Source organism: Mastigoproctus giganteus, chromosome 8 (genome assembly GCF_048544385.1).
Source record: "Mastigoproctus giganteus isolate SK-2022 chromosome 8, ASM4854438v1, whole genome shotgun sequence".
Taxonomy (NCBI): Eukaryota; Metazoa; Arthropoda; class Arachnida; order Uropygi; family Thelyphonidae; genus Mastigoproctus; species Mastigoproctus giganteus.
In genome coordinates, this window is record NC_143582.1 from 190,552,688 (window position 1) to 190,567,609 (window position 14,922).

The following is a 14,922-nucleotide window of genomic DNA, read 5'->3' on the forward strand; positions in this document are numbered from 1 at the left end:
CCTTTATAACTTTGATACCACCACCCAGAGTCTATAAAATTCTTTCAGGATGCTAAAAAAATATTCGTGAAATATGTCCTTTGTGGAGGTAACTCTAATTGTGGCATTTGTGGCAAGAAATTTTCTAAGTGTTTAGCCAAGAAGAAAGCACATTCTCTAATCTGGGTATTTCCCATTTCTGCAAGGGTATTCACTAGTAATATCTTTCATTTTTACTAATGCATATTTTTGCATGCTGTTTATTTATTTTGCATAACATAACATCATGGAAGATTATCTCAGTTACAAATACAATCTGTATATTGTAAAAAGGCCTTATGCAGCTGGGATAAGCATAAAATGAACAAATCCTGTTTCCACTAACAAAATATAGAAATAAAACTAATGATTAAAATACAAAATTAAAAGTATAAACAGTATAAAAAGTGATTAAACATATAATGTAAAGTAAAAGTGATAATATAATATAGTAGACATTAGAAGCTTTCAAGAGGTGATGTGCCTCTTCATCAACCATAGAGGTTTTTATATACTAGAAAAATGTTATAAAATGGCACGTGACAAAAAACATAACTGTACTAAATGCATATTAGACAGGCTCTGGGGAAACAGAACAACATGCATTGGTCATTAATAAGCAGGTCTCCAACCTCATAGAACTGAAGAATAACTTCATCCTTAATAGGGGTATATGCAGGTCCTCCCCCCCATTGTGATTCATATTTGGACTTGCAACCATGATCAAAGGTGTTAATTTTGCATGTGGTCTAGGATCTTAATATGGGAACGTGGGTTGAGATTTACATGCTTTTCCATCGAATAATGCTCTTCAACAGCAGGCATTCAAAATTAGCCGGGTGGATAGCCTCTTCATCCTCCGAGGTGCATGCTATATAGCATTGCAATCTCATTCCAATTTCACATATATATAGTATACTCCATAATCCAGGCAGGTAATCCAATAAACAGATCCACCCTGTAGTAATAAAGAACTAACTGATTTTGTTTTGGAAATAATAGATTGTAATCTCCAGCTAAGGAGCTGGGCACGACCAGAATGATAGCATTGCAGCATTATATGAAAAGACTGTGCACCACAGAAAAGATGACGACAGGCCACATTAGCTTCCCAAACATCTGGGATTAATGCCACTGGAGGATCCCTTTTCAAACCCCAAGGACCTTGTCATTCCTTATGTCAAATCTGGATTGTCTCCATATTGCAGACAGATTCTGCAAGGCCTGGATGCTGATCTGAAAAACTTTGTGGAGGAGAGAAAAATATAGGAGGGCTATCCTTGTAGAAATTGTGATTTTTTCCATAATTGTGCCATGTTCAATTCAGTTTTTATTCTAAATGATGCTTCAACTGCAAGTTTGGAATTTGCTTTGTTGGAAGTGACTCGGCAATCAGTGTGTTAATTTGAACCTGCATACATGCAAAATCGTCTCTCTCTCTGTTGTTCACTGTAATTGTATATAGTTGTTTCTGAAAACCATACTTTTCATATAATAGATATCTGTATTATTTTGTATTATAAGTTATCCATAATAATAGTCAATGTTATGTTCATCATAAAATGGGTAGAACATAATGTTTATAATTTGTAAAACCCCTAGCTGTATAGCTGTGATAGGATATTGTATATTTTATATACTGTGGTAACTATACAATAAAGATTCCACACACACACATCCTAATGATATGACCAGAAACACTCAGATAGTGAGAAATGTAGAAATATTTAATTTCTGTCTTTATTTTCATTATCAGGCTCCATTATAACTTTGTAAAGAGTATGGGGAGGGTGTCTGCTTTTTTGAAAATACATTGTAATTATGGGAAATTTCATTATTTCTATCCACTACAGAACTTAAGTGGAACCACATCTTAATGGGCATGGTTCCACTGCAGCTATATATGCTTTATTTTATACATAAGTTTAGTTATTGTTGGTTGTGTACAGTGTGTGAGGATTTTCAGGGTGGGATCAAAATTCCATAGTTTTTAATCAGTGTTAATATTAATTTTTTTAGTATTTGAGCTATGATAAGAGTTTGTAATCTCCTGCCCATTTATTTTGTGAAAATTGTAATAATAGAAAGTGAAAATTTAAAGCTTATTCAACATTTACTTACAGAGCTTCAAAGAAAAGAACTACACCATCACTTACTATTGCCAATGGATAGGCCACTTCTGCGAAGGACTAATCAGTTCTTATTTCCAGATGAAGTAACAGAAACTTATCTAAAAACTCCACATATTGGACTGCAACCGTCTGGAGGTAATAACATCAGAAAAATTAAGACATTTATTTTTCTGATGTTAGACATTAATTTTATTACTTAATGAGTAAAAAGATAATGTGGTTTATGGTGAGTCAAATGACCTGACAAGATGTATTATAACTTTCACTTTGCATAATATGAATCGTGTAATATGAAGCCTTAATTAATTTTATCTTCATTATTAGTATTAGTAGTGGCAAATGATGGACGGATGCAAGCTTATAAAGTATCAGCCAAAAAAATAAAAAACTTCCCACCCCACCTGTTCATCCCCTCCAATAATAAATTTTCTAGTTCTTTTTTGAATTTATTCAAATTATCCACTTCCACAATAACATATGAAAGATTGTTCCAACATTCAACCACCCACTGGCTGAAGGCAAATCTATGTGCGTCTATCCTGCAATGAGCTTTCCTCAATTTGAATTAATGTCCCCTTGTGTGTGTAGTCTGAGCAGAAGATAGAATGCTATCAGCATTTAGTTTACTTGAGCCATTCAAAGCCCTAAATACATACCACACCTCACACATGCCTAGTCACCTATGAGGTGTGGTATGTAGTCACCAGACTCTGCAATTTTCAGAACTGAAGCCTTTATTGGTAAGATCACTCTTTTGTTTCATTCACCAATCTCTCTGCACTTGTTCCAACTGATCTATATCCTTCCTAAAATGAGACCTCCTGACCTGTATGCAATACTCGAGATGTGGCCTAACCATTGCCTTGTACAATGGGATAATCACCTTCTTATCCTTGTTAAAAAAGTTCTTGTATATCATTGACAAAACCCCATGAGCTGTCCTTGCACCTGTCTGCACTGCTTAGAGAATTTCTTATATGACTGCACAGTTACCCTTAGTTCTTTTTCATTTTCTTCTATTCTGAGTGTAGTACTACACAGTTGGTATGTTAATAACGTAACTCAGGAGATAATACTCGATACTGAAATATATATACTATTATAACTGCATTGGGATATAAGTTTAGGGTTATGTTTTTGTATTGGAATTTTATTGAACTTGAATAGAAATCATCACTCGGACCAGAGCAGCAAAGCAAAAGGCTCAAACTAATGGAAGTGCTGTGGCTCAGGGGAGTGGTTGTCCTCTGAATCACAGCCTTTTGAAATGTACTGCTTGTTTGATGTTTGTGGAGCAATCAGGAACGGGACATGATATTGTCAAAGGGAATGTCTTTGTGTGTGTGTGTGTGTGTGTGTGTGTGTGTGTGTGTGTGTGTGTGTGTGTGTGTGTGTGTGTGTGTGTGTGCGCGTGCGTGTGTGTGTGCGTGCGCGTGCGTGTGTGTGTGCGCGTGTGTGTGCGCGCGCGCGATGTAAGGAGTGTGAGGAAATCAGGTGCCAACTCAGCGTTGTTATGGGCCTATATGAGAGCTTGAAGGACAGGGTAGATGCCCTTGAAGGATTTAAATTGAGGGGCCCATCAAGCTCTCAGTTGCCCACATCAATGTCAGAGCTTGCATTTGAATGTTGTGCAACACAATGACAACCCCCAAGGCAAATGCACCGGTCCCACAGGAAATAGTTCTTGTCAGTGGCTCTATTATCAAAGAAACGGGGAATATATTGTGCAAAAAGGATAGGTGAAACAGGACCAGGGTATGTCTGCCAGAGGCAAAGGTTGATGACTTTGTTGAGCAGATATCATATTTTAGGGGCACAAAAGGTGATATCTTTGTACACTTTGGCACCAATGATATTAAGAGTAGGAGACCAGCGGAATTACTTAACAAGTACAGATCAATGTGAAAAAAAGCTGTGAGTTAGGGTTGAATTTGAAAGAATCTGCAATTCTGCCCAGACATGCTAGGAAGGAGTATGATGAGAGCATTGTCGATCAATTTGGCTCTGTAGAGAGAATGTGCAAGGCTCAAGGGGTAGAATTTTTCTGAGCATGATCTGTGCTTGTTAACAGGAGAGACTGTTTCTACAGGGATGGGATACACTTAAATAGAAAGAGTGCAAGAATATTTGCTGATGCTATTGAGGCAGTGTTAGGTGGGTCGGAAAACTGCTAGCTTGGGGGAATACACGGACTAATAGATTAACAGTAGCTGCTGGCAGAGGTGAAAGTGATTCTTGCACTGCTTCTATTGGAATGAGCAGCAGCCTGGAAAACAAGGTGCAGGGGATTTCAGAGACTGCTGGGAGTCATTGCGGAACAAGTAAATACATGGGCTGTGTTAAGTTAGCTAAGAATAGGAACAGGTGCATGTATACTTGCCTGTACACCAATGCTAGGATTTTGGTAAATAAATTTGATGAATTTGAGATGTTGGTAAAAACATCAAAGGCTGATATTGTTCTGATAACAGAGACTTGGTGTCACAGATATAAGGAATGCAGAAATGCAATTTGGGGAGCACAATGTGTATGAGAAGGATAGACAGGATAGGAATTGAGGAGGGGTAATGCTATTAGTTAAGAAACACATAAAATCCAAAGAAGTACAGCCAGTCGACATAGGTGGACAGAGCAATATTGATTCAGTTTAGTGTGACATAAGCACTGGGAAAGCAAAATTGAGAGTAGGAGTGTGTTATAGGCCTAATGACTCTGATGAGTATAATAAACAACTGTACAGAGAAATAGTGGGCCAGTAAATCAGAGTGTCTTATAATGGAAGATTTTAATTTCTCAGATATTGACTGGAAATTGTGGGTTGGTCACTCACACACTAGCAAGGCTTTTGTGGATTTATTGGATGATTGTTTCTACAGCATGTTTGGGAGGCAACTAGAGGGAGTAATACTCTTGATCTGATTATCAGTAGTGATTCTTCATGCATTAAGAATTTGAGATAAAGGAACCATTAGGTGGCAGTGATCACAGTGTGCTGAAGTGGGATTTACTCAAAGGGGTAACTACCATCAAAGGAAAGGGTTTTTGCTTTCGTAAAGGTGACTAGGGTGGTCTGAGACAGTATTTAAATTCTATACGGTGGGACCAACTGATGATGTTGCCAACAGCAAATTCAAAATGGGAAGCATTAAAAGAATTAATCTTGGAAGCTACTAGGCTTTTCGTACCAACTAAGGTATATTGTTCATGGTTTAGGCCTAAATGGATGTCAGATGAACTAATGAGACATGTGTCAGAGAAGAAAAATGCATGCATGGGATACATATAAATTAACAAGTGACACAGAACCCTTATGATAGATATGAGCTGGTCTGTAACCAATTCACAAAGGAGGTTAGGCAGGTAAAGGCAGATTACGAGAAATCTTTGGCAAAGGATGCAAAGAAAAACAGCATACAGTTCTTTACTTATGTAAATTCTAGAAGAAAGGGGATGAATCAGATTGGTCCACTTGATATCGGTGGTTCAACTATTGATGATCCTGCTCAGGTAGCTAAATGAGTATTTTGCATCTACATTTACACATGAGAAGTTATTCAGGGAGGGGTATGCCAGAGTTGAATTAAACTCAGGCAGTGAGCTAGATGAATTTGTAATAACTGAGAGCAAATGGAGCAGAAATTGTTGAAGATAAACATAAGAAAGGCATCTGGGGTGGATGAAATCTATCCAGTTATATTAAAGGAGGCAGCAAAGGAAGTAAGCAGACCCTTAGCCATAATTATGAGAGCTTCCTTGGACTCAGGGGAGGTACCTCTGGAATGAAGATGTGCAAATATGATCCCAGTTCACAAAGGAGGATCAAAGGCACAAGTAATTACAGACCTGTTAGTTTAACTTCTGTTCTAGGGAAATTTGGTTAAAGAAGCACTGCAGGATCATCTAAACAACACTTCAGTTACAGCTCGGACACAGCATGGGTTTGTTCAGGGGCTTGTCTGACCAATTTGATTGGATACTATGATGTGGTTACAAAGGAACTGGATGCAAATAATAATTTTGATATCATATATTTGGATCTTAGAAAGGCTTTTGATACTGTTGCACATGGCAGACTGCTGCACAGGTTGGAGCAGTGTGGCATTGGAGGCAAATTACTACTATGGATAAAGGGATGGTTGATTGGGAGAAGACGGAGAGTGGTAATCAATGGACACTGCTCTTCCTGGACTAATGTTATTAGTGGAGTCCCCCAGGGTTCAGTTTTGGGTCCATTGTTGTTTTCTGTATTTATTAATGATATTGATGAAGGTATATAATGTCTCAGTTTGCAGACGATAGAAAGGTCGGAAGGTTTGATAATGATGCTAATGACAGTACCTGCTGCAAAAGGATCTAGAAAAGTTGAGTAAATTGGCTGAGAGATGGCAACTGAAGTTTAACATTGGGAAATGTAAAGTACTGCATATGGGAAGAAGTAACAACTGTGTATCAATTTGATACATAGTTGTTACTGTGTATCAACTTGATACAAATAATACACAGTTGATACAAATAATGTATCAACTGTGTGCAGTCAGATATGAAGTTTTCTGAGCAGTGCAGATGGTCTGCAAGAGTAGCTCATGGTTTCTTGTTAATGATATACAGGAATTTTTCTAGCAGGGATAAGGAGGTGTCTATACCCTTGTATAAGGCAATGGTCAGGCCACACCTTGAGTACTGTATACAGGTCTGGAGGCCTCATTTCAAGAAGGATGTAGAGCTGCTGGAACGAGTACAGAGAAGGGCAACAAGATTAGTGAATGGAACAAAGGGTTGCTCTTACAAAGAAAGGCTTAAGTTTTGCAAATTACAGCATCTGGAGACTAGGCACCTGAGAGGTGATCTGATTGAGGTGTATAAAGCCTTGAATGGTTTGAGCATGCTCAATGCTGATGGGATTCTTCCTCTTGCTCAGAATAATCGCCTGAGAGGGCAAAATTCAAATTGAGGAAAGACAGGTGTAGGATAGATGTGCAGAAGTTAGCCTTTAGCCTGCAGATGGTTGATTGCTGGAACAAACTTTCATCTGTCGTTGTAGAAGTTGATAGCTTAAATAGATTCAAGGCAGAACTAGACAAACATTTGGAGTGAGTGGATGGGTGAAATGAGAAGGGGGTTTTTTATTTTTTTTTGGCTCATGCTGTATAAGCTTGCTTTCTTGCATCATATTAGCATTAGCTTTAGTAGAGGCATATGATGCAAGAAAACAAGCTTATGCAGCATCGCAAAAAAAAAAAAAAAAAAACGCCCTTCCATTTCACCCCTCCATTCATTCCAAATGCCTGTCCAGCTCAGCCTTAAATTTATTTTTAGCTAACCACTTCCACAACAAAAGATGGAAATCTGTTCCTCCAATCAACTACCCGCTGGCTAAAGGCAAATTTCTGCATATCTGTTCTACAACTGTCTTTCCTCAATTTGAATGTGTCTCCTCAGGTTCTTAATGTGAGCAAGAGGAAGAATCCCATCAGCATTCAGCTTGCTCAAGCCTTTCAAGGCCTTATAAACCTCAATCAGATCATCTTGCTGGTGCCTATTCTCCAGGCACTGCAAGATGATCTGATTGAGGTTTATAAGGCCTTGTTGCCCTTCTTTGTACTTGTTCTAGCAATTCTACATCCTTCCTAAAATGAGGCCTCCAGACCAGTACTCTAGGTGTGGCCTGACCATTGCGTTGTATAATGGGATAATCACCTCCTTGTCCCTGCTAGCAAAATTCCTATATATCATTGAGAAGACTCCATGACCTGCCCTGGCAGCCCATCTGCACTGCTCAGTGAACTTCATATTCGACTGCACAATTACCTCCAAGTCTTTTTCACTTTCCACTTCCCTGAGTGTAGTAACACACAGTTGGTACATTTCTCTTCGGTTATTGCTACCCATATGCAGTACTTTGCATTTGTCAATGTTAAACTTCAGTTGCCACTTCTCATTTGCGTAACTTATCTAGATCCCGTTGGAGTAGCATACTGTCTTTACTGTCATTAAGAACTCTGCTAACCTTTGTATCATCTGCAAACTTGGACATTAAACCTGATATACCTTCATCAGTATGATTGATAAATATACAAATTTGATTGATTTTGATTTGGTAGTTGTTGGCGCATCGGCTTCTGTGGCCATATTGCACCTCCCAAGGTTTTTGCAGTACTTTGATCCAAGCCCGAGGCGGGAATCGAACCCGCGACCTTTGGGTTGCTGGGCAGGTACTTTACCCACTTGGCTAGCCCGGTCGGCGATAAATATACAAAACAACAATGGACCCAACACCTGGGGAACTCCACTAATAACATTTGTCCACGAAGAGCAGTGTCCATTGATTACCACTCTCTGTCTTCTACCCTTAATGCCATATCACTCCAGTTTGTACAGCAGTCTTCCATGTGCAACAGTATCAAAAGCTTTCCTGAAATCCAAGTATATGATATCAAAATTATTTTTTGCATTCAGTTCCTTTGTGACCACATCATAATATCCAATAAAATTGGTCAGACAAGACCTCCCTTTAACAAACCCGTGCTGTGTCTTAACTATTACTGCAGTCTTGTCTAGATGATCCCGTAATGCTTCTTTAACCAGTGATTCCATTATTTTTTCCCGAACACAAGTTAAACTAACAGGTCTATAGTTACTTCTGTCGCCTTTTGAACCCACTTTGTGAATTGGTGATACATTTGCACATCTCCAGTCCAAGGAAGCTCTCATAATTATGGCTAAGGGTTTGCTTACTTTCTTTGCTGCCTCCTTTAATATAACTGGATAGATCCCATCTGCTTTTTTATGTTTAACTTCAACAATTTCTCCTCCACTTTGCTCTCAGTTATTACAAAATCACTTAGCTCCCTGTTAGAGTTTGATAAACTTTTGGCACTCCCCTCATTGAATAACTCCTCATGTTTGAATGTAGATGCAAAATACTCATTCAGTTTATCAGCTACCTGAGCAGGATCGTCAATAGTCAACCCATCTATGTTAAGTGGTCCAATCTAATTCATCCCTTTCCTTCTAGAGTTTACATAAGTAAAGAACTCTTGCTGTTTTTATTTGCACCCTTTTCCAAAGATTTCTAGTAATCTGCCTTTGCCTGCCCAACCTCCTTTGTGACTTGAATATGCCTTTACTAATGCTGGTCTGGAATTACTGGTACCCATATGCATTACCTTGCATTTGTCATTGTTAAACTTCAACTGTAATTTCTGAGCCTGTCTGTCTAATTTTTCTAGTTTTTGTTGCAGTAGTTTATTTTGATAACTGTCATTAACCACCCTGCCAGCCTTTGTAACATCTACAAACCTAGACATTAAGCCTCATATTCTTTCATCAGTATAATTAATAAAGCATTGAAACATGGGGTACCCCCACTAATAACATTTTTCCACAAAAAGTAGTGTTCATTAATAACCATTCTTTCTTCTCCCACTCAACCATCCCTTTATCCATAAGCAATACTGCTCCAGTTTATACAGTAGTTTTTTATGTGGAACAGTATCAAAAGCTTTTCTGAAATCTGAGTATATGATATGAAAATTATTTTCTGCACTCAATTCCTTTGTTACTGCATCATAGTACCCAATCAGATTAGTCAGACATGATCGTCCCTATATTGTGACTTGTTCTTATAGTGTAACTGCAGTATAACTGCTTTCCTGTTTAGTTGATTTTGCAATTCTTCTTTAAGCAGTGATTCTATTATTTTCCCTGGAACAAATGTTATAGTAACGGGTCTGTAATTACTCACATCACATTTTGATTCCTTCCCCTTGTGAATTTGAGATACATTCATGCATCTGCCCATAGGGACTTCCCCAAATCCAAAGAGTCTTTCATAATTGTGCTAAGGGATTTATAAATGAGACTTCTTGAGTTTATCAGGTATAGCACATTTTTAGTGGAAATGTGAGTATATTGTTAGATGTGTATTGTAACCTGTTTATATCAAATTTTATTAACTATTTAAGTGAGTGTAGAATTTTTCTGTCGAATTAAATTTTTACCTATTCTCGTACCATAAATAATTCCACACTGCGGTCTATAAAGGAATATGATGACATTTTCTTGAGAGTTTCTTAAATGTTGTATAATTAATTTCTAATATTGAAAAAAAAAAAAAAAAAAAATTCAGATTTCTCTGTATAAATAATGGTAAACAATATGTTCAAAGAGCATAGTTGCCAACTCTCCAGAGTGACAATGGAGAATTTATCATTTTAATCAATTTGACTGCTTGTAATCTAGTTGATGACAGAGTTGTCTTTTTCTTTTTACAAAAAAAATTAGTAAAACTACTCTGAAATTGGAAGTTTTTAAATAACTTAATAAATTTAATCTTATTTTTATTAGTGAATCGGTCATTAGATGTTCTAGTCTGTACTGTAAAATAGAAACAGGGAATAACAGTTTTGTTCTCTGTAGTGCACGATCATTTTATTCTACATGTATGATGCAAAGCTAATTAACAAAGTCTTTCAGTAAGGAGCCAAAAAAATACTACTATATTAATATAGTTTCAGAAGACACATTCTCAAGATTTTCCAAATATTGTAAAATTTGAAAATCGTAAATTGTTTGTTTTGTGTTGTATGTAGGTGTGATTTTTCAGTTTTAAAGGGGAAGTGTGATGTAATCAGGCATTTGAAAACAAATGAGCATAAGAATAGTGTGTAGAAAGAAATGCAAAAATTTGGTATAACATTTCATAATGACAGTGATGTCATACATGCTGAATGTTAATCTGCATCTTCCTGAGTTGTGCTAGTCATGCAGGTGTTGGTCAGAAATGTATATCCCGATAATGAAATAAGGGAAAAAATGTGGTTGCAGAAGAAGAAAAACAACAGCCATTGTTAGTTAATTTGCACAGATAGATAAAGAAGCAGTAGTGATGACTTGAAAAATGGGCCATTTTCAGTTTTTACAGATGGTAGTAATCAAACTGATTGCAAGCAAGCTATATCCCATTGTGCTGACCTTTGTAATACAATAATACCCCGACTTACGCTACCCCGACTTACGCGAACTCGGAGTTACGCGGTTCTTGATTTTTTCGTTTGGCAACGCTGCCGCCCACTATCTTCAAGGTCGTTTTTCATATGTTATCGATATACGGTGCGACGGCGGAGATTGAGAGCGAAAGATGAACAAAATTCAACTTTGCTGCTTTTATGTTTTTTATATCAGTGAAGGGGAAACACATTTCACCATAATAACATAAAAACCAACACAATTCCAGCTATCGGTATAATCGCAAATGCAATTAGATGGAGTTTACTACCCGTTTATAACAGATTTCACTTGCAGAAACGCAACTGGATTTTTATTGTTTTATGGTAGTAACCCCTAGAAATGTGAGGTGTTAACAGTGTATCTCTGCCTTTATGGTGTTGTTTATTCAGTTGTTGCAAGCGCGCAGCTTTGTTTATGCGTATCAAGCGTGCTCCTCGTTTTGTAATTGTGCTTTATTCCCTAAAAATTAGTAAAATTAAAAGGTGTGAAAAGGAAGCGTCCTGGTGAAGACACTGCAGATTCAGAGAGAAAAAGAAAAGCAATTATGGATAAACAGAGGCGGACTGGATCAAAAATTCTTACCCGGGAAAATTTGTAGTGGCCTCATACTATGGTTTATGGCCAAAATCACACTGGCCCACCGGGGTTTCCCCGGTAAGGCTTATGGCCAGTCCGCCTCTGTCGATAGAGAAAAAATATGAAATTGTGAAACGCTTTGAGCGAAATGAAAGACCATGTGATATTGCACGTGCTACAGGCCTAAATGAAGCAACGGCGAAAAGCACATGACAATTGCAAACTTGACAGGTTGAAAATTGAAAAGATCTCAATTGTTAAAGGGCTTAAAAATTTTAGAAAACATAGACTCCAACGAAGAACGCGTTATAGCTACAAAGCAAGGAATAAAAAAATTATTAGCTTGCTACGAAGAAATTCTGCGTGAAAAAAAGGAACGCGCTGTGTCGTCAGACGAATTTGTTAGATTTTATGAAGCCATCGACATCGAAATAACTTTTTAACGTAAGTCATTTGTTTTTTTAATACATATTTTGTATTAATATGTATAAAGAACTGCAATTTTATTAATATTTTTCTTCTAAACTAGTGTTTTTGTTAGTCCTTGGTCCCAATTAAGCAAAATTTATATGTATTTATATGCAAAGTTGTACCCCGACTTACGCGAATTCGACTTACGCGATTTTCGTCGGACCCACCTATCGCGTAACTTCGGGGTATTACTGTAATATAATACAATTTTTAGTAATACAATTTACAATTTTTTATGATAATAATAAAAAATTGTAAGATCAAAAGCAGCTTGGTCTCAGTGCCTGCATTGTAAGATGACTCTGTAGGGTACAATGTTGGGCATCTTCTTCTAAACAATCTGAAAGCATGCAGGATTCCTTGTAAAACATGTCTGCCACTTAGTGTTCATAATGCACATGTTATAATAGGCCCAAAAACTGGAGTGACAAGCATATTAAAAGAGGGGAATTGAGCACTTAGTGGTAATGGGCTGTCTTATCCTGTTAATCTGCATGCCTTCTTGTGAAAGTGGAATATTTGGTAGATATTTACTACCAGCTAGAAAGAAGTGATAAAAGGAAAGATAGAATTAAACGATTTTAGTTGTATACAACTGAAGTAAGAAATGTTTTGAAGCAAGTATATATGTACATGTTTGCTGTCTTTCAATAACTTTGTACTTAGATGGGTAGAACAGTGGCATCCTTTGGCAATTTTGTTTAATTAAGAGGTTAGAAGTGGTGAGAAAAGCCATATGAGCACCCTTCAGAATTACTAAATTGAAAAATACAACAGATGATCATTAGTGAGTGGTGCTGACTCATATCAAAATCCAGTTCATGATTTGGAAGAAAACAAATTGTTGAACCATGTATGTTTCACTGAGACTGTTTTAAGACTGCTCTATTATAAGCCAAGATTTGAGGCATTGCTAACAGCCCTATATGGTCTGATTATGGTATCTGGCAAGGATCCTGAATCTTCACCTTTGAAATAAGTTTAGGAATTAGCTCAGAAGCAGTTAATTAATAAACTAACTTTGTATTATTCTGTGGTAAAGGTTTAATTTCAAAATTAATCCATGGATAATCATCATGTCGCATCATTTCCAAATTATATTAGAAGCAGTAGACGTTTTGTACATCAGTTCTGTCAGTTTCATTTTGAGAACTTACCAGACATTATTATGAAAGAAGAAAGAATTGATGTACAGTGGTTTTTGGTTGGGGAACTGACAGTTACACAAGGAGACACGAAATAAAACAAATTATTCCAATTCATTCTTGCTATTTTAATAATTCCTCATAGCAGTGCTGAGTCAGAGAATATATTTAACCAGGCAAAACAAAAAAACTGAATTCAGATCTTTTCTGTTGAAGCTTTCAAAATGCTCTTGACAACCAAGTCTAGACAGCAGGGACAGTGTTATAAACAAAGTTCTGACTCAAATTTTCTGTAGAGAGAAAAGTTTGCAACAGTATCTTTCATGGAGCAATGAAAATCAGTTGATGTCTAACAGAAATCCACAGAGAAAAATCCTCGGTAAGCTAATGCTTGAAAGCATACTGGTGAAAAGTCCTGTATTTATATTTTAATATAAAATATACATGTCATTGAAATTTAAATTTTGGTGCATTGTGGACTCTACAGAAACCTCCCACTTTTATCTAACACTTGCTTGTTTTCCTCTTGTATTTTTTTTTTTTTTTTTTTTTTGTGACAAACTCCTAATTTAAAAAAAAAAAAACCCTGTTTTTTTTGTCCGTTTTGGCAAAGAAATTCCTCCTGCTTTCATTTCATTACCTTATCTCCACCTTTTTGAAAGTTGGAAGTTGGCAGCAATGAAAGAGTAGTAATTATCTTTATCTCAATTTAATTCAGAAATAACACTGTGTAAATTGTGTATGTCCCCCTAAAAAAGTGAAAGGTATCAAATTTTGTCAAAGCACATGTTTCCGCTATTAAGTTAGTTTTCATTACATGCAACATTATAAAGTTGTTATATTTTTAAGAGAGCTATAACACTTTTCTGTAATAGGTTTGCCACCATTTTAAATATTAAAGTAACAATTCCCAATGATAATAGTTTCGATTAATTGATATGATTGTGGAACGTTCATAATTCTTGCCACTTTGATTAGAGTGACCAGAATTGTCATATTAAGGAGGACAATTCTAGTTCTACCAAGAGTAAGCTGAGATATTTAGTCCTGGTAAATGTCTTAGTTTTTAACATTCAACCTGATTTCTCTCTCTCTCACCTTCCCCCACACATAGGGTTATCTTAATTTGGTCATGTTGGTATTATATATGTGCATAGAACCATGATTTGGTATAGTTCATTAAACGTTTATAGTTTATGTTACTATTATAGTATTTAATTACTGTTTAAAATGGCACATTCAGTTTTGCAATTAAAATGAATATTTCACCTGTAGTTAACTTTGGATTATTACTCTGTGTATCATGAGAATGCCAGGAGAAACATATAACAAACATTCACATTATTTGACATTTAGTATTTTGTCTGTTCTCATAGGAAAGCGTCATATAATTGCACAGGCAGTTACAGTATTTTTTAACAGCTTCAGTTGTAACTTCAACCATCTGATATTAAAATTCAGCTGAATATTGAAAATTTAACTTCAAAGATGAGTTGAATCAAATGTGCATACCCTGACAAGTTATAAAATGGAACCAGTATATGAGCTGATAAGTGATATTAATGTGAAAG

General features: G+C 36.5%; 1 protein-coding gene across 4 annotated transcripts in view; it reads left to right on the top strand.

The window, feature by feature from the left end:
- Positions 1 to 14,922, top strand: part of LOC150082102 (ufm1-specific protease 2-like) — a 116,679-nt gene that overhangs the window by 60,341 nt on the left and 41,416 nt on the right. For all 4 annotated transcript variants that reach the window (XM_090379980.1, XM_090379981.1, XM_090379983.1 and 1 more), the window contains exon 8: positions 2,142 to 2,285. In XM_090379980.1, the coding sequence (XP_090236106.1) occupies positions 2,142 to 2,285 (144 nt within the window). The remainder of the gene's footprint in view (positions 1 to 2,141; positions 2,286 to 14,922) is intronic.